The 26,012-nt window shown below is 36.4% G+C and overlaps 1 protein-coding gene across 1 annotated transcript in view; it reads left to right on the top strand.

The window, feature by feature from the left end:
- Homer1 (homer scaffold protein 1) overlaps nucleotides 1-26,012 on the top strand; it is a 102,380-nt gene that overhangs the window by 48,580 nt on the left and 27,788 nt on the right. Inside the window, exon 5 of the mRNA XM_050153789.1 lies at nucleotides 2,050-2,189. Within this exon, the coding sequence (XP_050009746.1) occupies nucleotides 2,050-2,189 (140 nt within the window). The remainder of the gene's footprint in view (nucleotides 1-2,049; nucleotides 2,190-26,012) is intronic.

Below are 26,012 nucleotides of genomic sequence, written 5' to 3'. Positions count from 1 at the left end.
AGGATTACCAAATTGTAAGCTACATTTCCCCCCAGCATTCTGGGAGAACGGCCAAATATCTTCTCCCTTTGGAGAGATTAGCAGTGTGTTTAATTTTCCTGCCTTCTCCAGTGCTTCTCTGTGTGCACAACAAACGACCTTTTTGCCCTTTACACGTTTTCTTGAATTTTGAGGTTGTTTTTTTTTTTGCTTTGTTTTGTTGTTTTTGAGAATAGGTTTATTTTGACTTCCAATTTGAAGAGATATATATTCATTATGGCAGAGAAAATGAAGCTGCTGGTCACATTGCATCTGAAGTCAGAAAGCAGAGAGAGATGAATTTGAAGTTGTTAAGTAGAGCTAAACCTTGGCACTTGCAAACATACCTGAATATTCTATTTTTATATCATTTCTCTGATATATCGTATGATAAATATAGTATATTATATATGATTAATTCATCTGTGAGTTTTATTTTACTTTATAGCCATTTATTTTTCAGACATTTTAAAGCATTTCATATGGTTTTAATTAAAATAACTTCTAGCTTTGCATTCAGATGTCATTAATTTGCATAATATTTAATCCAGTTATTAATATTGTAAGTATAGTTGGCATAAACAATCTTGAAGGCAAATACAGCTGGCTCCATTAGACAGTTACTGTCTAATGCAGTTACTGGGTACAAAATATGTAAGCAGAGTGAAGAGTGACCTGTTAGTCATGAACCTCAATCAGTGCATCTTACAATGTTACTTAGGTGTTCTTACAGAGGACCAGAGTTCAGTTCCCAGCACCTATGTCAGGGAGCTTACAACCCCAAGTCACCTCAGCTCTGGAGGATCTAACACTCACTTCTGTCTTCTGTGGGTGCATGCATACACTCACACAAACACACACTAGCACATAAAAATATAATAGTATGGGTTGGTTCAGACTCAGATTTTCTTTTCCTTTCCTTTCTATTCCTCTTTTTTTCCAATTTGTGTGTGTGTGTGTGTGTGTGTGTGTGTGTGTAGGGAGGTTCTAAATGTTTACTATTTTTCTAATCCTTAGTATTGACATTAAATTGTAAAATGCCTTTAACATAATTAAAAGTCTGTTAATATGCTTGGCTTTATATTTAGAACTCTGAAAAACTTCCATGAAAAGTCCATGACTTTCAGCAGTCACAGAAGCAGTATCTTTAAAGTCAGATAGGAGCAGAGGGAACCCATGGCCTTGCTACGTGCTGGGCCCGCACTGTGTCTGTCTAAGAATGTTAAGTTGTCAGAAGCTGGGATTTCAGAGATGGTGGCTCTGAATGGTCTATAGGGACCAATTCACACCGGAAGTTGACAGGATACTTGCCTCAACTCCATCTTCTTTATGTATCAGAATCATGAAGTTTTCCCCCAGATTTTCCTTCAAACTTCTGCACAGAAAAGTAGGTATTTACAGTTTTGCAGAAGTATGAAAGAATGCGGTGGGTGAGTCTTTAGTAAATGTTTATTAAATAATAAAGGGCCTGTTTTAGTTCAGCTGAAAAGGATGAAATTAAGGAACTCTTCGGGCCTTATTAGAATTAGTACAGAGTCTGGTGAGGAAGGGTGGAGCTGGTAGTGCCCCCCACCCTGCTTACCACAATGTAGGTGGTAATAGTCTTCTCTTTTTCTGAGACAGTGTCTCATTGTGCTGCTCAGGTTGGCCTTGAAGCACACTATTCTCCTGCCTTGTCCTCTTGAGTGCTGGGATTGTAGGCAAACACTATCCTGCCCATTTTTCATTCTGGAGTAATTTTGTGAATACCATTTACTCTATTTGGTTTCTTTTATTAACAAAATATTCTTTAGGTTTTTAAAATTACATTTCTAAATTGTTACCTTGATAATTTTAAATTATATTATAGTTTATTAATTTTCTTATGAGTTGCTTTCTTGAAAAAATATTTTTAATCTAATTCAGATTTCAATTGCTATTTGATTTATCACAAGGAATTCATTTAGATGACATTGTGTGACTAAACAAAAGTAAAACACTTTTTAAAAAAATCTCTTACTCTCTTTTCTCTCTTTCTTCTTTTTTTTAAAGGAGTCAGCAGGAGGAGATCTTCAGTCTCCTTTAACACCAGAAAGCATCAATGGGACAGATGATGAAAGAACACCTGATGTGACACAGAACTCAGAGCCCAGGGCTGAGCCAGCTCAGAATGCATTGCCATTTTCACATAGGTACACATTCAATTCAGCAATCATGATTAAATAAGTTGTATAAATGTGGAAGCTTATTTGGTTTCAGAAACAACTTTTGAGTGAAAATCTCAGGTCAGACTTCTTTAATTAATTTATTGTTTTTGGTTGCTTAAATTGACTAAGTGAATATTTCCCTTATCTTTGTGGAAAAGGAGGTATTGAGTTAATTATAGGAGGAACTTTTTCAATGGGACAAAGCATAAATCCCTTCTATTTTTTAAAGACCCCTTTTGTTAACCAGTTTGCCATTTTCATGTATGTAACCTAAGACTTACACATTGTAATTAGAAGCAATAGGATTCCTACTCTGAAGTCAAGCTTTTCCATTGTCCTAGAGGTGTCATAGCTTGATTTCACAGAAGACAGTAGATACCAGGCATAAACCTGTGAATAGTAATAGCAGGTTGCTTTGTCTGCCAACAAGAGAAAAAGCTTGAATTGCTTCTGAATTTTTAAAAGAATTCTGTATTCTAAAAGATACAGTGTGTTCTAAATGTATTATAAACTAGTTACATTAATTATTGACCAAATGGTATTTTTAGACTGTAATGAAGAATGTGAAAAGGCACTATTGAAATTATTTTTTATCAAAGCCTATCTGTAATCTGCCTTAACATTAATTTTTACCCTTATTTGAATGCTTTTTACTAAATAGCTTATGTAAAATTAAGAAAATAGTTTTGTTTTTTTTTTTTTACTGCACATTGTTTTGGAGGGACCAAGCTTTAAAAAATTAAATTCTGTGACAAATTAAAAGTTGCAAAGTGAGATATTTCAAGCTGTCTTAAGTGAATTCTAATTTTGATTGAGCTGAATTAAGTAATGGGGCATAGGACTAAACATACTAGACAAGTAGTAAGGAATCTCATTAGGCTAAGGAGGAAGTCAGGAATGATTTTTTAGAAAAAATGGGAAATTTTGAATGTAAGGTTGCTCTAATACTAATTTTACATAAGATAGTAAGACTTTTTGAAGTAAGTTGTTCCTGATTCGAGTTACTGGAGTATACAGAGAGCTGAACTCGGGGAAAACCTTCATTCCCTCAATCTGACTTCTAGACATTCACGTCGATTTAGTGAGCAGTCTTTTAAAAAGACTGCAGTTCTTTGATACCATTACAAAAATTACATTATTTAATTATAAAAATGGTATTGTAGGATAGAATTTAAAAATTTTTAACTATATTAAGGAAAGGAAAATTTTCCTTTCTGTTATATTTAACATTTGCATTTAAAAGACTGAACTGTAGCGATCGTAATTATATACTTAACACCTCAACTGAGTCATCTGTACTGAATACTGTGGCATTTAGAAATAACAACTTTTAAATTTAACATCTATAGAAGCTACTTCTAGTTTATACACTTAAATTTTCACAATGTCCACTGTTTTGCTAATCCTTCATATTGCCATTGCTTCCCTAGAATCAGTCCTTGCTAATGATTTTTTTTCCCCCTGTTTTCATGAGTGTTCTGTTAGGAATCACTTTTACCTTAAAGATACTGCTTCTGTGACTTCCATGATTTGTCATGGAGGATTTGACAGTGTTCTAAATAGAAAACTTGGGAGATTAATTTAATCTTAGTCTATGTTGAAGGCATTTTATAATCAGACAGTTTTTCTTAATATGTTAAGAATTTTCAGTATAGGATTTTATAAAAAAGTATTCCTTTGAATTCAATGGTATATGATTCAGCATTCATCTACTTTCTTGACTGAAATAAAGATTTTCATTGGAGATGGATTATTTACAGGTACTACAAGAATTCCTACTTTTCAAAAAGATAGAAGATGGTATTATTCAAGATTTCCTAAACTATGGTAGTTTCAGATCAACTTAGTAGGTTTTCCATGGCTTCTGAAAAAGAAGAAAACATCAGTTAAACTCGCTGTAGTGTCCGTGTTATGCATATAATTACACTGTGAAGCATCACAGTTTGAAAGCACATGCCTTTGACTTAGAGAAAACTAAATCCTAAAATTTAGTTTATATGTCCTAGGTCCAATTGCTCATTAATAATTACTTTGATTCGATGGCTCAGTTCTTCTGACTCTGCCCTAGTATATATGTGTATGTATGTATGTGTATGAGTGTTTTAAATGCAGGCATGTCCATGCCTGGTACCCATAGAAGCCAAAAGAGGTTGTAAGGTGCCCTAGAATTGGAGTTCTAGATGGTTGTGAGCCACCATGCAGGTGCTGGTGTCTCAACCTTGGTCTTTCTTCTACAAGAGCAGCAAGTGCTCTTAAGCACTGAGCCAACTCTCAAGCCTTCCTTTATTGTGTTACTTTAAAAACAAATTTTAGATACATAATTTCATGTACAAAAGTTTCTTGAACTTTTAAGGGAATATGACTAAGCTAAAACAGTTTTTATTTTACCTAATTCAGCTGCATAATGCCGTACCTTGATCATTTACTACTTTCTTTGGTGTTTAGAAAGTATACTGCTAAATGGGTTCTTTAAGTACTCTCTAGTTAAGTGCTATAGTACTGTTTTATGTCCCTGACATAAACTATGCAATAATAGTCTAATCAAATATGTTTTGAGGAATGAACACTCTTTGGTCTACTTCTATAAGTGCTTTCAAAAACTTCAGATATGTAAAACAGGAAGACCACAAGGGTAAATGTTGGCTAATTTCTGTGAGGATATGTTATTAAATCTTTTCTAAATTACTTTTTTCTTTAAAATTATTTTTAACTTTATTGCTTATCCTTTTGGGGTTGAACAAAAATGCATTGACAACTGAAGTGACTTTTTAGGGTGTAATTTGAGACCATAGTCTTAAACTAGCTAGCTAAAATGTAGTTATACCCTGATAGACCAACCTGTATGTATGTGTGTAAAAACGTTTTCCTATCTCATACAAGGTAATTGTTTGCTTCTTGGTGTCATTTGTGTGGAATTTTGGAATGTGTTATCTCTTACAATAAGTGGTTGAATTTTTTAAATTAAGATTTAAGACAACCTAATTCTCTTAGAAGTAGTTAGTCTTATATTATTGTAGTGCTGCTGGAGTGTGATATTGAAATATATTACTGAAAAGAAATTTTATTTTGTTAATTATAACTTTGATTCTCAGATGCAGTATTTATATTGATAAATAACTGCTATCATCTTTTTAAGAGTTCAGAACATAGATCAGCAGTTTGTGAAGCTATTTTTGTACTGACATTTTAATAGGTTTGGCTACCATAATGGAAAATAGGTTCTTTTAAGGACTGATTATATTTGGATTCTTCTAATGTTTGGATAGTACATTCTTATGGTGCTGCTGGACTTTTGCATTTTGGAGGTACTGCATGTATCTTCTGTTCTGTTAGAGATTTTTTTGCCATTTCTTGTGTGTTTGCAATAACCCATTAAAAGGTATATACAGAAATATTTTCTAGTATATTGCTTTTTACTATAAAACAATATAATAGTAAACACCTGGGTTGATCCGCTCCATTTTTATTGATTATCTAAGCTTCAGAAAGGGACTAGATTAAAGTTACATCTAGACGTTTTTGTGCAGTTTTAAAAACTAAATTTCATTGGCTGTCTTAAGGAACATTTTAACCAATTTTTTAAAAATTAAAGCATTTATATTTAAATGAGCTAAAGTATACCAAAGTGTACTTTTTATAAATTAAATACAGTTTGTAGTTATTTGCAGATGTTACAAATCAGAAAAAAAGTGAGTACTGTTAATAGGCCTAAGTTCTGCCTGTTGTGCTGGCACCTGCCTTTAACCCTAACTCTCTGGAGGCAAGGGCGAGTAGATTTCATGAGTTCCAGGTCAGCCAGGATTATACAGTGCGACCTTGTCTCAAAAACGGGTCTAATTTACCACTTACTGTATATATCCGGGCATGTATCTCTCTCCTTTTTTAGTAATAAAGAGAACCTAGAAGATTATATGTATGGACTAAAGTAAAAATAATTGCTGTAGGTAATTTTTGTTTGGATAAATCTATAAAACTGGAGTTTAATTTTATAAGAAGTGATTTTTTATCACTGATAAAATTATAGGCAAAAATTTTACATTGTACAATTCCCTTATCTGCTACAGTTTGACTTTGCATTGTCAAACTTCAAAAATTATACTAGATTTTTTAAGGTTAATATGAAAGCTAAGATAACTTGAGATCATAACTCAGTAATTTAGAGATGCAGAATTTACTCTACCATAATTGTGAAAGGGTAGCATTTTATAACATGTGCTGTCTTGTTAATTCGCTACTTAATACTGAGCTGCGTTTTCTGCGAACTGAGAAGCAATTTATGTCTTTTAAAATAAAATGCAACAAAGAATATAGTTTTATCACCAAGATTGTTAAGTAGTTTTCTGAGTGGATACACCTAATTTTCTCTCTTAAATTTTTGGAAAACTACTTTTCATTTTCTTCTGAAGTCATCTAAGATTTTGTGGAAATGTTAAAATTTGCTAAAGCCTTTTGTAAGGCATCATCACTCTGTATAGGTTATTTATAAGAAGAAATGTTTCTATGAGATCCAGACATTTCTAAGCTACTTCCAGTGTATGATTAGTTCCTTCCCTGCTGTTACTGTTAGTGAGGAAAGATGTTGCTAGTTCATCTCTAATGCTGTGAGCTTCTTTTTGCAGCTGTCTGATTGGAGTTAGCTATGTGGTAACTGGCCATGGATGAGATTGATGTAGACTATGATCCCTTCCCTTGGAGGACTTTTAAAAATTCCTCCTTTCTCTTTCTGTTCTTAGCAAACCATTGCATGGATTCCATTGGAGAGAGGTCTGCTCTGGCACATAAGGGAAAATGCTTTTATTTCTATTTGACTTTACTTTTTAGAGAATTAGAGATTAAGACCAAGATATAACAAACCTAGGGAGAAGCAGGCATGCTGCATACATAGGTGAAATTTGTGATATGGGTGACGGTAAAGAATGATGAGCTCTGGTTAAGTGGAGTGTGCAAGATATTGAAGGTTTTAGAAGTGAAAGCAGAGGGATGTTATCTAGTGATCAGCTGATCTCTCATCTAGACCTTTGAAACCAACCTGTAACAGACAAATGCTTGTTTCTTCCATTAGACTCGCACTTCCCATGAAAATACAATGACAGTTTGCTAAAGTATGTTGAAAGTGTGCTCCAGTGACTTCCTTTCTTATGGAATATAGGAATTATAGATAGATACAAAAGCTATTGAAATGACCATACATTGTATTTGTTTATATCACTTTGCCATTTTTCTGTTTGCAATTTAGCTTGTTGACCAGTAGAAGAAACTTTGGCCATTATGTAGTTAGAAGCCATTTCATTCTACAAGCGTGGGAACAGAATCAGAGTAACCTTATCTGCTAAGATCATCAGATAGATCTCCAGTAATTTGGTCCATTAGAGTCTAACATAAGAAAGTGTCTTTTTTTAAACACTCACCCTCCTCATTTTTATTATTGCTTGACATGCTTGCCTCTTCGTGTGTAACTCCCTGTTCAGAAATTCTCAGCTTTCCAAGTAGGCCTCATTGACTTCAATTTCTAACTATCTGTCATATATTTCTACTTATTTCAGACAAACAGTAAATAATGAATAGTTTTTTGAACAAATAAATATCTCTTTGCTGTTCCTGTTGGTAACTGAGATAATAGAACAAGGTATATCAAGTTGATTCAACTTGTTCATTAACAGACACACATATTTACTAGAAGTAGCAAAGATACATATTTGAGGATATCAGCTTAATGTCATAATTCCAGCAAAAGACTGTTAATAGTCCTGTTATTATTCATTTGTTTGTTTGCCCATTTGTTTACTTATTTGTTTGTTTTTTTTTGAGGCAGAGTTCCCTGTGTAGCCCTGGCTGTTTTGGAACTTACTCTGTAGACCTGGCTGGCCTTGAAATCAAAGAAATCCCCCTGCCTCTGTCTCCTGTGTGCTGGGATTAAAGGTGTGTGCCACCACTGCTGGACTCCCTTTACTATTTTTATTGGCAACTTTTTATAGGAGTAATTGACATGCTAAACAATGTTTAATGTGCTATTTAATATTTACATATTAAAATGTATAATTCAGCAGTTTAAATATATTTACACAGTTCCACAGCCTTAACTATAATGAATTTTTACCACTCTCCTGTCCCTTGTCCAAGATGAAAACAAATCTCTACCCATGAGAAATTACCCCATTTTCCTATGCTTACATACTCTCATCTCCAACACTAAACAGTCATGAATCTACTCTGCCTATATGGGTTTCTTTACTTTCATTTCATGTATAAGAACTCTATAATATGCACTGAGTCATACATATGTTCATTCAGTGGTAACTATTTAAAGGAATCACCAGACTGTTGTGGCAAGCAGCTGCACCAATTTGCACTTCCTTCACCAGAGTGTAAGTAGCACCAGGACTTCTTTTTGTTTGTCTCCTTCTACCTTTCTGGTACTGCATTGAACCTAGAGCCCCAAGTGTGTTGAGTCAGCATTCTGCACTGAGCAACACCCTTCTCCCTCCCCTCATCTTATGAGTGACATCTTCTTGGATGAATTTGTATTTTATTGTGATTTTGATTTTCCTAATGGAAATCTTTAGATATGCCTGTAGACCACTTGTATATCTTCAGAGAAATGTTCAGATCTCTTACCCATTTTCAGTTAAGATTTGTCTCTTTATTTTTGATTTGTGAGAGTCCTCTATTTACTCTAGATATTAAACTTTTATCATATAAATGAATTGCAAGTGGTTTCTCTAATTTAGTAGGTTGTCTCTTATTTTGATGTGCTTTACAGTTTTAGCATCATTGTCTGAGGTCAAAAGATTTGCAGCACACTTTCTTCTAAGTTTCAGCTCTTCAATTTTAATCTCTGATCCATTTTTTGCATGTAGATATGAAGTAGAGACTTGCCTTCATTCTTTTATATGATTATCTAGTTTTTCTAGCACTATTTTTTTTCAAGGCTATTCCTCCTCCATTGAAAATACCTTAACATTCTAAACAAAGACCTTAAAAATAGAATTTTCTTCTTGCCTATTGATAAGTCCTATCCTTATACCAGTACTACATTGCCTTCATAGTTTTAGCTTTTTAATCTTTAAAGATTTTAATCTTTAAAATTGGGATATATGTTTGTATAGTCTTTTCTTTCCCTTCCTCCCTCTCTCCCTCCCTCCTTTCCCTCCTCCCTTCCTTTTTTCCTTCCCTTCCCCCCTCCCTCCCTCCCTCCCTCCTTCCCTCCCTCCCTTCCTTCTGTTTTTTCCTCTCTCCCTCCTTCCTTTTTTCCATTTATTTATTTATTTATTTATTTATTTATTTATTTATTTATTTCAAGACAGGGTTTCTCTGTAGCTTTGGAGCCTATCCTGGAACTCACTTTGTAGACCAGGCTGGCCCTAAACTCACAGAGATCCACCTGCCTCTACCTCGCGAGTGCTGGGATTAAAGGTGTGCGCCACCATTGCCCGGCCCTTTGGTTTGATTTTTGAGTCTCTAAAATCTCTAAGCAAAGTTTATCCTACAGAAAATCCCTTTAGATTCCTACAGTGAAACTGCTTGGAATTCTGATAAGGATTTATTAAAATTAATGTGTTAATTTTAGTAGTTTTAAAGTGGATTCCTTAGGATTTTCTGTGGATAAAATTTAATTTTCTGCAAATTGATATAACTTTACTGTATTACTTTTCATCTAGGTGCCTTGCATTTCACTTTTCTGCCTAATAACCCTAGCTTAGAGTAGTAAGTACTAAGAACATGTAAGCCCTTACCTTGCTTCTGATCTTAGGCAAAACATTCAGGGTCTTTCCATCAAATGTCAACTGTGCAGGTTTTGTAGATAAATATAAGTTCTCTTGTATCCCCCTTGATTTTTTTTTTTAGCATTTTTTTCATTATACTAATTCCTTTTAGTGATTTCTTCTCTTATGCCTCCACAGTGTGATAGATTTACTATTTTATGTATTTTCAAATTCAACAATATTTGTGGGTTATTTCAAAGGAAAAAAAGAAACTTGATAAGAAAAAATCTTATAAAAATACTAATATTGTTAAAGAATATAACACTGGTCATTACTTTTACTATATTCAAATGTGAAGATTTTTGTTTTCTTTTTCTCTCTCCATCATATAGGAAGTAGTTCTTATAAAGTTCACTTGCTACCTGATCTTTAAGGTCTATTGTTATTTTGAATATTAAAGTTATTGATTTGTCATATAATTAATACTCTACAAATGGCTTTTTATGTTTTTGCAGTATGTCAGCTGGTTGTTTTAAATGATCACTTACATGATCAGTACTTATTTTAACAGTGTTCCACCAGGTTTGCTTGGAGGGTTTTGTGTTTTGGAGCATAGGCATTTTAAGAGTTTAGTAAACTTCTGCATTTATTTTCAAGGATTGTAAGAATGCTGTGGTTATCTCATAGGACAATTATTAAAACTTTGCATGCATAGTAGAAGTCCTAAAGAAATTAATGTTAAAAACTTTTACTTCTGTATACCTGAGACACCAAAGGCATTTGTTTAAACTTTCAACATAAAAGTAGTCCGTGACACTCTTTTCAAAACAAAAAAAAGATTTATTGTGTATACTGTGTTCTGTCTGCATGTATGACTGTAGGCCAGAAGAGGGCGCCAGATCTCACTTCAGATAGCTGTGAGCCACCATGTGGTTGGTGGGAACTGAACTCAGAACCTCTAGAAGAGCAGTCAGTGCTCTTAACCTCTGAACCATCTCTCCAGCCCCCAGTGACATTCTTGAACTGTAACCTTGGACAGTTCTGCAAGATGCTTTCTTTCTTAATCCAAAGTCACAGCTTTAGTGTCTATAAATGTGAAGTTAATAACATGGCCTTTAGAAAATATGTTTTTAAAAAGCTTACTTGATTCTACGGCTTAATACATTTTTGTAACTTTCTAGGATATGCTTATTTATAAGCTAAATTACTATTAAAGAGACCACCTAAGGACTTTCTTATGTTCTACAAAATACAGCACTCCCTCATCCATTACAGAGAATAAGTAGTATTAATTTTTTTAATAATGCAGTGAAATAGATTATGTGTGATGTCTAAATTCCAAGCTCACTCCTGGTGTATATGCCCTTTGCTTTGCTTTGCTTTGCTTTGCTTTGCTTTGTTTTGCCTTGTTTTGTTTTGTTTTGTTTTGTTTTGTGAGGTGGGATCTGGTTGTATAGCTCAGACTGGCCTTGAACTTTCTTCTTGTCTTAGCAGAATTACAGGTGTTTATCACCATACCTAGCTGGTAGTCATGCCTCTTTCAAGAGGTATTAACTGTTTTGTCACCATTACAAGTGGCCACAAAGTCTTAGGTTCCATGACAAAGAGAAAGATCTTTAATGGGGTTTTAGGAGCCTTATCACATATAGGGCCTGCTAGTAGTCAAACCCTGAACTCAGACTAGACAGAGGAGAATATCTGAGTTTTGCTGGAGAAAGATATATTGGGTAGAGAGAAATAAATACAAAACATCACATACCTAAAGAGATTCCTATCCTTTTCCCCACTACCACTTTTTTTTTAATTCTACTTGAAGATTTTTTCTTTTTATGGAAAAGTTGAACTCTTTATTCCCTTTTATCCTATACTTATTGGATAGTGATTTTCTCAACTTAAAAAAAAATCAGTTCTCCAAGATGGATTTTTCCCCCTACTGTGAAGACAGCCAGTTTTCCTTACTGGAGAACTTCTCTGGCCTTGGTTATTTTTTTAACTGAGTGAAGTCACTATTTCCCTTGGAAGAAGAGGATCTGCAGCGTATTCTAGTGGAAAAGATAAAATGATCGCTGACTGAGAGAAGCTCCTCGTAGAAACACGGCAGCTTTAAAAGACCCAGTCATGTACTGTTAACACTGAAGAATGAAAAGAGAGTAGTTCTGTTAAAGAAGACACCTGCCTGGATCCTGTGTGGGGAGAACAACTAAACTCTTGCCGTCTAGAAAAAGAAGAGACACTTGAGAAAACATTTCCTATTTTAGAACTTTGGGAAATGACATAATATTTGCTTCACTGATTTTCAGAAGACCGAAAAGCCCTTGATGGAGGAGGAAAACTTTGTTGAAAACCAAAATAACTTCCTGATGAAGATAGTAAAAAAAAAAAAAAAAAAAAGAACCAAGCAACCTGGTTTTCTTGGACTTCTCAACAGAACTGGTGTACAGATGTTATTTCTTTTGAAATTTAACTAATATAGCAACTTTTTACATGTAATCTTGGCACATGTAACACTGCTCAAGCACATATGTTGTCATGTATCCACCTCCCTACCTCACAGGGATGTTGTGAGGCAAATTTTAAATTCTCAAAAAATGTCTATAAATAGTAATTCATGTCTATTTCTTTGTTGATAGTTTCTGTTTATTTAAAAATTTATTAAGTGCTGTATTATATCTATAAATGAATATTAGGTAACCTTTTGAAAGATAATTGCATTGTGTTTGATTCATCAATGAGCATCCTGTACAAAGAATAATTTGGTTACATAAGGTGTTAAAGTGATTCTTTTACTAATGAGCTTTTAGACAATAATAATAAAAGCTATGGTAAAAATGTCTGGGTTTCCCTTTTATTTAATTGCTCTTACTATACAAATAAAGATTTGATGAATACTTCATAATATATTGAAAGAAAATTTGTATCTGTTAATCAGAAAATAAGGAAGTGAATTGAAGGATTCAAGCTTATACACTGATACTTACAAACAAATAAAAATTCTTTCCTGTACAGTTATATCATTGAAATATTATTTGATGACTAAAACCTATGTACTATAAAAAAGGGCAAAAGGGCAGTGATTCTTAACCTGTGGGTCATGACTCCTTGGGATCCAATGACCCTTTTATAGGAGTAACCTAAGACCATTGGATTTACATTACAATTATAACAATAGCAAAATTTTAGTTACGAAATAGCAACAAAAATAATTTTATGGTTGGGGATCACCGCAGCATGAGGAGCTGTATTAAAGGGTAACAGCACAAGGGGATTGAGAACCACTGCTTTTAGTTGCAGGTGTTGGTCTGGTTGTTGGCTGGTTGTGCAGTGCTGGGGATGTAGGATCCAGTAGGTAACATGTGCTAGGCAGGCACTCCTAACACTGAGACATACCCTTGTACATAATACCTTTAATAAACTTTACAAACTTCACTACCTCACCATCCTATATACCCTAGATTACTCAGAGGATAAACGTGTAGGAATGGGAGCTAAAGAAGGCATCTTTAATAAATTACTATAATGAATTTCCTTCCCTCCTGTTCCATTCTCTCCCACAACCTGTGTGTGTATGTGCGTGTTTCTTTGTTTGCTTTGTTTTTGTAGTGCTGAGAACCAAACTAGGATCTTTACATATTAAGCAAGCTTGTTACTAGTGAGGGTTATTCACAACCTGATTGCTCATTTAATAGTTTTGTGATCCACAGTCATTTAAGCATTTTGTGTCTATCTGTTGCTCTCAGTAGGCAGAAGTGGTCCATACTATAGTTTTCCAATTCCACTGTAATATCCACACTTGAATACTCAACAAACATATTAAGGGGAATTTTTTTCTCTTACTAAAAATTATGTCAACAGTGAGCAATGCAATATATTTGATAGCAATTATTAAATAATAAAACTACATATAAGAATTAATAAAGCCCCTCAAAATTAATCTGAATATTTCTTTTTATATACCAAAAATGTAATTTTAATTTTAAGACATCAGTTATTGCTTTAAGATATTTATTAAAAAGTATCCAGTGCTGGAGAGATGGTTAAGAGCATTGCTTGTTCTTCCAGAGGTTCTGAGTTCAATCCTCAGTGACCTCGTGGTGGCTCACAACCATCTATGATGAGTTCTGATGCCTTCTTCTTTTGTGCAGGCAAACATGCAGCAGAACACTGAATATATAATAAATAAATCTTTTTTTTAAGAAAACTGTATTTTGGGGAAAAATTATCCCCCATATTGCTTTTCTAGCTGAGGTATTATGGAAACAAGTGTTAAAAGCTTATGAACATGTACTTCAGAAACAGTGGAGACATACAATGGTACCTTAGCAGTGTTGATTTCTCTTATGTTTAAAACAATGCTTTCTTCAACCAGTTTTATTGTGTGAATAATTTATAGGATTCATCTTGAGCCTAATTTAATTCAAGAAATAAATTTTATGGGAGATACGAATTTGATTAAGAATTTTGGAATATAAAATACTTTGAACTCTGAAACTTCAGTATGATGCCACAAATGGAAAATTATTCATCTGACCACAGGTGGTAACTTATAGTCAACGTTCGTTCAGACAAACCGAAAATCCTGTATAAAATAATCTTCAGACTGTATATGTGAGATGTATATAAAACATACATGAATTTCACACCCAAGATACCTCATTATGATATGAAAAAATTTTAAATCTGGAACACTTTTAGTTCCATGTACTTTAAATAAGGATAATGTCATCTGTAGTGAAATGGTTTTGTCATCATTTTGGTCTCTAAAAGTACAGAATGTTCTTAACAAGAATATAGGGATCGCACTTGGGATCTTCTGCCTCCAGCACTATCACTTCAGCAAATGTTGTCTTGAGCTGTCAGGAAAAGAGAAAGGTTAGGATGTGATTTCTAAGTAAGTGACCCTGTCTTTAGTCAGGAAATGAGCAAACAGGGCTGGAGATGGCTCAGAGGTTAAGAGCACTGATTACCCTTCCAGAGGTCCTGAGTTCTATTCCTATCAGTTAGGACATCTGATACCCTCTTCCGGCCTGCAGGCATACATGCAGGCAGAATACTGTATACATAATAAATAAATAAATCTTTAAAAAAAAGAAATGAGTAAATATATCCTCTGTCTTCAGTGGCTGCATCTGAGAGTCAGTATTGGCTTTGTAATTGCTAAGACATGTAATGTTACTGTGCTATATAAAGGAACCCTTTTCATACAGCAAATTAGCTAGCTCTGCCTTTAAATAGAACATTAGGAAAAGGAGTATCCTATGCTTTGGCATAATGTGCACACATAATTGAAATTATTTAAATTCCTTCCAGATGGCACTACAGATTCAAAGTGTATATCAGTTACTACTTTTCAACAATAGATTCATGTAAAATTAGAGCACTCTCCTAAGATATCAGATGAATTCATAAGCTCTTGGAATGGATTATTATAATGAGATAAGTTTCGGAAGCATATCATTATCTGGTAACTAGACTTAAAGATTGAAAACAGGTTGATAAAATAGGTTATAGGTTGAATTAAGTCTCTTATACTTGAAAATGTGGAGTTTAGCAGTATTTTTACAAATGATTTATTTTTACTTTGTGTGCATTAGTGTTTTGCCCACATGTCTGTGGGGTGTCGGATCCCCAGGAGTTATAGATAGCTTAAAGTTACAGTTTTGAGCTCATGTGGGTGCTGGGAATTGAACCTAAGTCCTCTGGAAGAGCGGCCAGTGCTCCTACCCACTGAGCCATCTCTCCAACCCTAGTTTAGCAGTATTAATAATAGCCTGGGAATATAGTTCAGTGAAGTCCTGACTAGGTGGGCTCAGTCCTACGCATGTTCACACACACAAACACACGCACACACACTTGCGCACGTGCACACACACAGATATTAACTGGCCAGCTGAAAATAAATTTGTTCTCTAAAGTGGCTTTCTTAGCATCATTTTACCAATTTATGGAAAATAATAGCATCAGATTCTTTGGGCAAGCAAGTTGTGAACCTTTAGTGAATGATAGAATACTGTATCTGGAAAAGCAGTATGGACGTCTAGCACCCTAAATAGTGCCAGTTGATGCTTTACATGTGAGCCACACCTACCTGTCCCGCACAAGTTCTATACTAGTTTAGAGAAGTAAAGTATTTTATACAGGGGCCAACAAAGGTCACCCTTTGTGTTTAATTGACTGAAATTCAATAATATCAAATGAAATGCATTTTTGTTATTTTTTAATTTTTTTTTCCTGGGGGAGATATTTTGTAATGACTTATTTATGAATGTTAGTTTCAGAGTCTGAATGCCAAATCACATGCAGTATCCTTAGTCCTTATAAAGAACTAAAGTAATAGTGGGGTATGTGGAAGTCGCTCATTAAAGGGTAGCCAGGTTTATATTTGTCCCGTTTTTATAAATTTTTGTTTTCTGTTGTTTCATGAGAAATAGAACAGGCACCATTACCTATTTTTCCCCCCAGAGGGAAAAAATCTGAAGCATAGAAGTGTTAGGGATTTAAAAAAAACTATTGTTTTTTTTATTCGTAGGAAATTTCATACACGTATATAATATACCTTAGTCATATCAATCCACAATTTTCCCTTCATACCTTCTATCCGTTTGTCTACCTCCCCCCCCCCCCAACCCTTAAGCTCAGTTCTTGCAGTCTCCCTGAGCATGGCTGCAAGGCCATTCATAGCTGATTGGGCAACCTACCAGTAGCCATACCCAGGCTAAGGAACTTTTACAAATCTGTAGGAATAAGAATTAGAACCTGGCTGATCCTCTGCAGTCTTTTCCTTGGTCTGTTGTGAAGAAATTTTGTCTCTAAAGGACACCAGACTTGAAAAACAAATAATTTACAGAATTTATTCATTATTTGACAAAAATAAGATTGCCTAAAAGGTACAATTGAAATGCAGTATTGAGTCTGTAGACATTTATTCATTTGAGGACATGAAGTGAATTTAGATTAGACCCATATGATCATGTTCATTTATTTAGTCTTTTTTTTATTCTTGACAATTAATGTATTCGATCGTGCTCAGCTTCATCGCTTTCTCTTAGCCCTATTTCCAGGCTCTCTGGAGCACTTCTTCTCAGTACTGTCCCCCTGCCTTCAGGGGTTTGTCTTTCCCCCTATAACCTACAGAATTTAATAAAGAATATTTGCACATGGGTATAGTGTTATTTACTGGATCATGGGCAGCTTACCAGTGGCTGCACCCCTGAGGAAAAATGTCTCTTCCTTCCCTGGCAGCCATTGACTCATTACCTGGGGGCTGCCTCATAGGTCTCTTCCCCATCCATCCTGGAATTTGACAGGCTCTATTTGTGCAGATAACCCATAACTGCCATTGCACTTACAAGGCAGTGGGCATGCCGTGTCCAGAAGACACAATATTCCTCTCCATCTTCTGTCTCTTGAATTGTTTCTATTGCCTTCTTTAATGTTAACTGACCCTTAGTGGAAGGGTGGTGCAAAGAGGTCCCATTTTGAGCTGAACACTCAGCAGTCACCCTCGGCACCATGACCAGATAGAAGTTTCTGCCTTAACCACTGCCCACTAAAAAAAGAAAAAAAAAATTGGTCTAGTATCAGGTTGAGAAAACCATTAATCTCTGGGTATAAATAAATATTTTAGAAGATGGCCTGCCTTTGTGTTCATGTTATAATTGACATATGTCATAGAGTCTAGTGCATATGCTTATGTGTTTGTAGTCATAATAGTCTTGAGTATCTGATAGATTATATTTCAAAGAATTATAGGGGATCTTTGTTTGCATAATTATGAGTGTTTTTATACGTGATTCCTTTGCTCTATGACTAGGTAATGTAATACTAAGATTACATTCTGTATATTTACCAAGTAGCTAGCTATTGATCTTAGATCTTAGCTTAGAACTAAGCAATTCATACCTTAAATCATAGGATCAGCAAACATTGGTACTCATGTCCTGAGAGTTCTCAAATTTTTGTTTAAGCATATTGCAACCCATGTGCATCTAGAGAAACATCATAAGAAGTTGAATCTTCCAACATAGCTGCAAAGATATTATGCAAAATGAGTATTTCTATAAGTTAGGGGTATTTGGAAGGCACAGTTATGTCTATGTGGTATATATATATGCACATATATATATATAGTGTGTGTGTGGTGCGCTCATGCGTGTGTGCATGTTCACTTGCATATATAACCTCATGCATTGGATGTCATTTGACACATTGTAAGTGCAAAGTCGTCATCCATATGGCTTACATATTCTCCTGCCCTCATGGTGCTCCTAAGAACAATCTCATCCACCTTTATAGAGCTTGGTACATAATTTCTATCAAATGAGTACTGAGATGGGCTGATGAATGCATACTGCCTGACTGGACTTGACCAGTGTATGATGTTTGTGTAGGTTCAAGGTAGTTTTGCCCTCATCTTGAGATCATAGAAATGACATCTGGAAAGCTAAAACTTGGAAGAAGTAAGAATTCTTTCCTACTTAGCTTTAAGAGTAAAAGAGTAGGAGGAAAGATGTATTTTTAAGTTTTCTATCCTCTTAAGTGTTTTGAGGATTTGCCATGCTTATTTATCTTTGAGTCTCACTGTTACAGTGCATGAAACACTGTCAAGGCTTAATAAACATCTGCTGAGCAGGTGGCCAGTTATTTCTTCATTATTAGACCTCCTTTCCCTCCCCTGCTGTTAAGGGAGACAGTCCTTAAGGATGATGGAAATACCTCCACCTGAAAAATATTAGAAAATCCTATTGACTTACCACATTTAATACATTGATGGCTTGAATTAAATTTGTAAAATATATGTACTGGTAGACTGACTACATAGTAATCATCAAAATGTAACATCATAGATCAATAAAATAAAACATAAGTCGTTGTGTGACAATGGCACTCAAATGCATATTGATTAGTTGCAGTTATCTAAACTTTAAATCATTCGTTTTAATCCTTACAGCATAAGTAGGAATTGTAGTTTGTAATAAGTATAGTTTCTACTTTACAAACAGGAGAAATTGCAGAACAGAGTATAAGTCATTTACCCAGAGTCATCCTGGAAATTGCAATCAGAAACTTCCATTATACATGCTAAGGAAATGTACTTGCAGGGATAAAAGCATTCATTTTGCCTTTTGTTTTCAGGTACAGAGTAATATAATCTGTTGTATTAATCATTTTTATTTTCCTCCCATACTTTTTTTTTTTTTGTATTTACAAGTCTAAGTCTAAATCGGTGTACAACTTCAGCTTGCATTGCCATTATCAAGGTGTGGGGCAGGAGAGGGAGGAAAGAGATGGAAGGAGTCGGGCGGGAGGAAAGGAAAGGCAGGTTGCTTGGCTGACAGACCCTTCTCGTGGCTACATGAAAATAACTGGAAGGAAAAGCATTTGTGCTTACTCACCACATGAAAGTGTACAGCCTACCATGGCAGAGACAGCACACTGCAGAAGCAGCTCAGGACACTGGCAGTGGGAGGGAACCTAAGGGCTGCTGGTTACAGCACATCAGCAGGCAGGGGTGAGGTGGAGGGAGCACAGGATCAAAGTATAGCCTGGCTCTAACCCCAGATGTGCCCTTCCCAGCAGTCTGCTTTCTCCAGCTGTGCCCTACCTCTTAAAGGTCCCCAAAGTAGAAAACCAGCTGGAGTATTAGAATACATGAGCCCATGGGGAGCAGTGCAAGTTCAAGCCATAGCATCCCACACCTGGCTCAGGACCATCTCCTAATGCAAAATGCATTCAGTTCAAGTTGTGAAGTTTCTGTACTCTTACAATTCCAACATGTGCCATCGTCCACACAATCTCTGCTGAGACTTAAAGCAGACTCTTAGCTGTGAGCTCCTGTAAAATAAAAAACAAGTTACCTGCTAGACTCCTACAGTGGCGTAGAGTAAACGTTCCTATTCTACCCAGGCAGACCAAAACCAGCAGGGCAAACATCAAATTCTGCAGCTCCCCATCAAACCGTTGCAGCTTCTGATAATAGCATCTTGGCTCCCAGCAGACTTTGGCAGCATGCTCTTTTCCTTCTAAGATGCAAATCTTAAATGTAGAGACTAACTGAGCTAAACCCCTTTAGATAGTGTGCATTTTCATATAAAACTCAGAAGCCAAAATACATAAATGCCCAGATTTCATCAAATTTGTCAGACAATTCTAAGTTTCTGAAACTTTGTGAAGGAGAGGCATTTCTGATTACATTAAGCATGAAAATCATTTAGTACTACTGAGGTCTTCTGTGGGTATTCTATAAGTAGTATCAGTAAGTACAATCTAAAATAAGTTTATCGTCTTGCATTTCTTTATTTTCTTTTATAAAAAAATGTATCTGAAAGTGTCGTTTTACTTTCAAAAGATAAATGCTTTTATGGTGTGGGAGTAGAGTTCAGTGTCAGAGCATCTGCCCAGTACACATGACCTTGGGTTCAGTCCCCAGCAAACTTAAGATTAATGATGTTCAGTTGCATGATTCTTGAAGAACTAGCATGGCAGTTAGACATGGCAGGTCTCTGTTCACATAGTTCCCCCTGAAGTCTTCTCCAAATCAGTGACAATTAGAGAGGTACAGTTAACCTGATGGAGAAGTAGGTAGTCAGCTCTCACAGGGTGTTTGTTCCAGCAGGCGTTTATATGAGTGAATACAGCGTATGAAGAAGGCTGTCATAGGCTTGGAATGTGTATGGCTTTGGGGGCTGCACTTGTGTTTTGCCTGCATGTTTGTCTGTGTAAGAGTGTTGGATTTTATGGAATTAAGTTGCAGACAGTTGTAAGTTGCCTTATGGGTGCTAGAACTTGAGCTCAGGTCCTCTGTAAGAGCAGCCAGTGCTGTTAACTCTCCAGTTAATCTCTGTTAATCTTTCCAGTCCCACCAAGCAGTTTTTACAGTGGATTTTTCTTAAGGACTTGCTTTGCAAGGATATTTATTTTCATGTCCTTCGGAAGCTAAGTCAGCAGATAGTTAAACTATTTTATCTTGAATAAGTTATAACTATAAGTTATAGTCTAGCAAATGGAGGACAAGCTTGAACTTAGTAGATAGACCTCACTTTTGCAAAAGGTAAATACATGTTCAAAAGAGTTGAAAGAAACATCATTTTTCATTTAATAAATAAAGTTCATGTCCTGGAGACCTCCTCAGTAGAGAATTCTGGGGGAAAGTTCCTAAAGAAAACTCTTAACTTGTATTAATATGATAGACTTGTAATTTCTAGTACCAGCTTGGGCCAAATCTCTCTTAGGTTTTGTTGCAAGTGAGTAGTTAGTTGCCTTCTTTTGCATGGGTCTTCAGTCCTCTAAATTCACTGATACAGGAAAACTATTTTTATGTGAAGGTATTTAAAATACTTAATTAAAAAGTGGGTCTTTTACAAGTAAATATGGTTGAGAAAGAGTTTAGTGTTCTCATCTAGCTCCAGACAGAAAATAGGCTGTTAAAATTTTCAGTAGGAATCTCTGTGGACTTTAACACCTCATATTAGGAGCCAGCAGTGATACTAGAGTGACCATAAAATTGGGACTTTTTGTGGTCCTTTAGCTTAACATCTTCCCTCAGCCACAGCTACATTAGGACAGAAAGCTCCAACCACAGGCCAGGCCGGGAGTGTACAGATGTGGCACTCATCTGAAGTACATGTCTCGAGAGCTATGTGGAAACATTGTTTACACTACACAGAGCACAATTGTGGGATCCAGGGCATTTCTGAGAGCCACCATGACTCTCTTCGTCTTGGTCAAAGTGGAGCAAGAACTAGATATTTTTGTGTTCTCCAAAAGCTAGTGGGAAGCAGCACAGCAGTGCTGAATGTTTTATGAGCTGAACACATGTGATTCAGATTCAGGTTTCACTCTGTCTCCCCTTTTGCCATCAGAACTCAATCACAGGCAGCACTTCCCACAATGAGTTCTGTTTACTTATTTTCTTCTTCATTAACTTGCTGAAGTTACTGAGTTCTGCACCAAAGGCTTAGACTTGTCATAAATAATATATCTACAGTACTAAGGAAGAAAGCTTAAATCATTCAGTGAATGCCTGGTGTTGATTTGACTTAAATTATGTCTATTTTGGTCATTTACATCACTGATCAAAAAGAGTCTTTTTAAAATGTTTAACATGATAGCTCTTGTAGACAAATAAAGACATTAAATCAAGCTAGTTTTAAAAATTAAATTTGTGTGTGGTTTATGCATACCTGTGGTGGTGGAGGTACATGCATATGTGTGAGTACAGAGGCCAGACACATCTATATTGTTTGTCTTCCTGTTTTGCTTTCCAGCTCAATTTCTGACAGGGTCTTTTACTTAACCAGGAACTCCCCATTTTGGCTAGACTAGTCCCCAAGATCTGCTTCCTCAACTTAGGGATTGCAGGCATGCATAGCTGTGCCCAGCTTTTCACATTGCTACTAAGGATCCAAATTTAGATCCTCATGTCAAGCACTGAGCAATATCCCCAGTACAAGCTAGCTACTTCTGTACACATGTGAGATATATTAAATGGTTTTAGGAATTCTTAGGACTTTATCATGTGCAGAGTCCTGTTCTTTTGTCTTCTGATTCACTTTTTGATGTCATCATCCATTCATTCATTTGTTCTTTCTTTCCTTCCTTCCTTCCTTCCTTCCTTCCTTCCTTCCTTCCTTCCTTCCTTCCTTCCTTCCATCATCTGTCTACCTACATACCTACCTATCAATTACCTATCTGTTTATTTGGAGGCAGCTCATTACATAGCTTAAGCAGGCTGGAAACTCACTCTGTAGCCCAGGCCAGCTTCAGGCTTGTGGGAATCTTTCTGATTCAGCCTTCGTGTACTAGGATTGGGGCAGAGGATCACAGGCTTAATGTCAGTTGGGGCTACATAGCAAGAGTCTGACACCCCTGTCCTGAGGTTGGAGGAAGAGCCTCCAAAGAAGTACCCTGCTTAATAACAGTAAACTGTAAGAGACGGGTTACTGGGTTGAAAGTAGTAGGAAATTCCCTTCACATCTCAGCCTATTTACCTGTCAAACCCCAAAACCCTTACTCGTGCACTTCGTTTTGGCAGATGTATTACTTACTTATAAAGAAGATCGCTATGCTTTCATTAAGTAGGAATTTCTGTCCTTTAAAAAAATACAATTTTTATTAAGAAACAAAAATTTGCTGGGCAGTGGTGGCACACACCTTTAGTCCCAGCACTTGGAAGGCAGAGGCAGGTGGATCTCTGAGTTTGAGGCCAGCCTGATGTACAGAGCAAGTTCCAGGAGACACCAAAGCTACACAGAGAAACCCTGTCTCAAAACAAACAAACACAGAGAAACAAAAATTTGCTGGGCAGTGGTGGCGCACACCTTTAGTCCCAGCACTTGGAAGGCAGAGGCAGGTGGATCTCTGAGGCTAGCCTGGTCTACGGAACAAGTTCCAGGACAGACACCAAAGCTACACAGAGAAACCCTGTCTCAAGACAAACAAACACAGAGAAACAAAAATTTGCTGGGCAGTGGTGGTGCATGCCTTTAATTCCAGCACTCAGAAGGTTTAGGAAGGCGGATTTCTGTGAGTTCGGGCCAGCCTGATCTACAGAGTTTCAGGACAGCTAGGACTACACAGAGAAACCCTGTCTTGAAAAGAAAAAAAGAGAAGAGGGAGGGAAAGAAGGAAGAGAGGGAGGGAGGAAAGGAGGTAAAGGGGGGGGGGACAATAATTTGCCATGCATGCACACACCTTTAATCCCAGCACTTTGGAGACAGAGGCAGGCAGAGCTCTTTTAAGTTCAAGGCCAGCCTGGTTTACTAGAGCTGTGTAGAGAGACTTTGTCTCAAAATAAAGAAAGGAAGAAAGGAACGAAGAATGAATAAAATGAAAATCCTAACCCTAAACTGTTGAATGCATTTTGTTGTTTTTAAGTGAAACTAGCTTGCACCAATAACCTAACAAACCTAACCGAGAAAGAACACAAGCATGTTTGCTTCAGTATTGGTGACTTCTATTCCTATTTGGAGTGGGGTGTGAAACAGGCAGACTTAAAATCAGGTAGTGCTATGGATTGTTTCCACTTGGGGATTGGCTTCATTCTTGATACAAAGAAACACTAAAGAAAAAAAAAGACTGTTTTTACCCTATTTTTAAGTATTTGAAAAAAAGGTTATCTAAATGTTTTTCTTATTGCTACATATTTAACATGTATAGAGTACAAAGAAGGGGTGACCATTTTAGAGACTCTGATAACAGACCCAGAGCCTGGCAACCTATCTTAGAGCATGCAAGTAACCATTCATGGTGGCTTCTTCTCATGCATCAGACTCTCGTTTTGAATACTATACTTTCCTCACAAGACTTTGAGTTGAAATAAAGGGACACTGAATTTGAAATCCAGCATAAGGAAACTCTGGTGATGGTTTTGAAGTGTTCTGAATGCCTTGTAGATTAGAAGCCAAGAGAAAACGAACTGGTCCTTTCTGAAGGGAGACTTTACTGAACACTCAAACACAAGCACAAGAATGAAAGGTTATTTTGCCTTCTCCCAGTACTTGTAGTGTTTCAGTTGTCTCTGAATCACTGAACACATTGGCTTTCTTCCTGAGTAGTTAAGGTGTAACCTTCAAAGCTGTGTTGATGATAAAAGACAGGTTCACCCTCAAGAACACCCACAGTGTTTTTGTATTGGTGGAAATCAGACTCAGGGCCCTGTACATGCAAGTAGGGAGCTACCTCCCCAACACTTTTTTAACAGATATTTCTAAAATGTAAAATGCCAACTTAAAAATTACACTATAAAGTTAATCCAAAGATATCAATTACTACTAAATATCAATCTAATAGGTAGGAAACCAGTATCTTAGGGCTGAAGATAAAGGAACATACTTTTTTTCAAAATTGGAAAGAATATTAAAACATAAATGCATATAGGAATCTGAGATAGCTTACTTGTAGAACTCCCTTTGGTAGAACAATCCTTGGCATTTATAGAAGTTGAAGTTATGTAAGTCATTATAATAGAGGCATTTACATACTTGGTAGCCAAAGGAATATGTGCATAGCCGCAGGAGGAAAACAGAAGATTGATAAGCACACACTAAATTGTATTTCACTGTTCTTCAGAAACGCAGTGACCCGCGGAGCAGCTCAGGGGAAATAGGAATGTTCTCTGAACAACTCAGGCTTACCGTGCGATAATTTTTGGTTAGTAGGCAAATAACTTATAGATCATGCATTCATTTACCTTTTGATCAGCATAAGAAAATGTAGTCACTGGGGGTGGAGCGATGGCTCGACACTTAAGAGCACTGACTGCTCTCCAGAGGGCCCTACTTTGATTCTTAGCATCCTAGCTCACTGTTCTTCCAGGTCCATGGGACCCCGTACCTCCTCTGGCTTCCTTGGGCACTTCCTGTAAGTGGTGCACAGATATACATGTATTAGACACATAAGACAGTAAGGAAGAAAATGTAAAAACAAAAACTAAATACTGAACTGTTTCCCTATAGTGCTCCTTCCAGGCTACCCGAGTCTTTGGTCTGGTGGTCTGTGGCCCTGTGCACTGTGCAGTGTTTGGGGGACTCTGAAGAATAAGAAAAGATTAATGAAAATCCCCGAGACAGCGCGACTGTGTCATGGCTCACCATTCAGTACATTGGAACACACTCTTGGAAATAGAAGCACATTAAGAGACTGGGTGCCTTTAACTTTTTCTCTCCTATTTCTGCGACTTAACTTCCGTATCTTCCCACCCCAGCCACTTGCTCCTTGTGCCTTGTCTGTGTCACTTTCCTTTTGTGTGTGTTACATGTCTCATCATATTTCTTTTTATTGTTGAATAATACTTTATTTTATGGGCATATGGTAATTTATTTATTAATTAAAGATTTCTGTCTCTTCCCCACTGCCGCCTCCCATTTCCCTCCCCCTTCCCCAATCAAGCTCCCCTCCCTCGTCAGCCCAAAGAGCAATCAGGGTCCCTGCCCTGTGGGAAGTCCAAGGACCACCCACCTCCATCCAGGTCTAGTAAGGTGAGCATCCAAACTGCCTAGGCTCCCACAAAACCAATAGGTGCAGTAGGATCAAAAACCCATTGCCATTGTTCTTGAGGTCTCAGTAGTCCTCATTGTCCGCTATGTTCAGCGAGACCGGTTTTAACCCA

Source organism: Alexandromys fortis, unplaced genomic scaffold (assembly GCF_014885135.2).
Source record: "Alexandromys fortis isolate MF-2015 unplaced genomic scaffold, M_Fortis_MF-2015_v1.1 scaffold_79, whole genome shotgun sequence".
Lineage (NCBI taxonomy): Eukaryota > Metazoa > Chordata > Mammalia > Rodentia > Cricetidae > Alexandromys > Alexandromys fortis.
The sequence above is the reverse complement of the archived record's forward strand: the minus strand, read 5'-3'. Positions and strand labels throughout refer to the sequence as shown.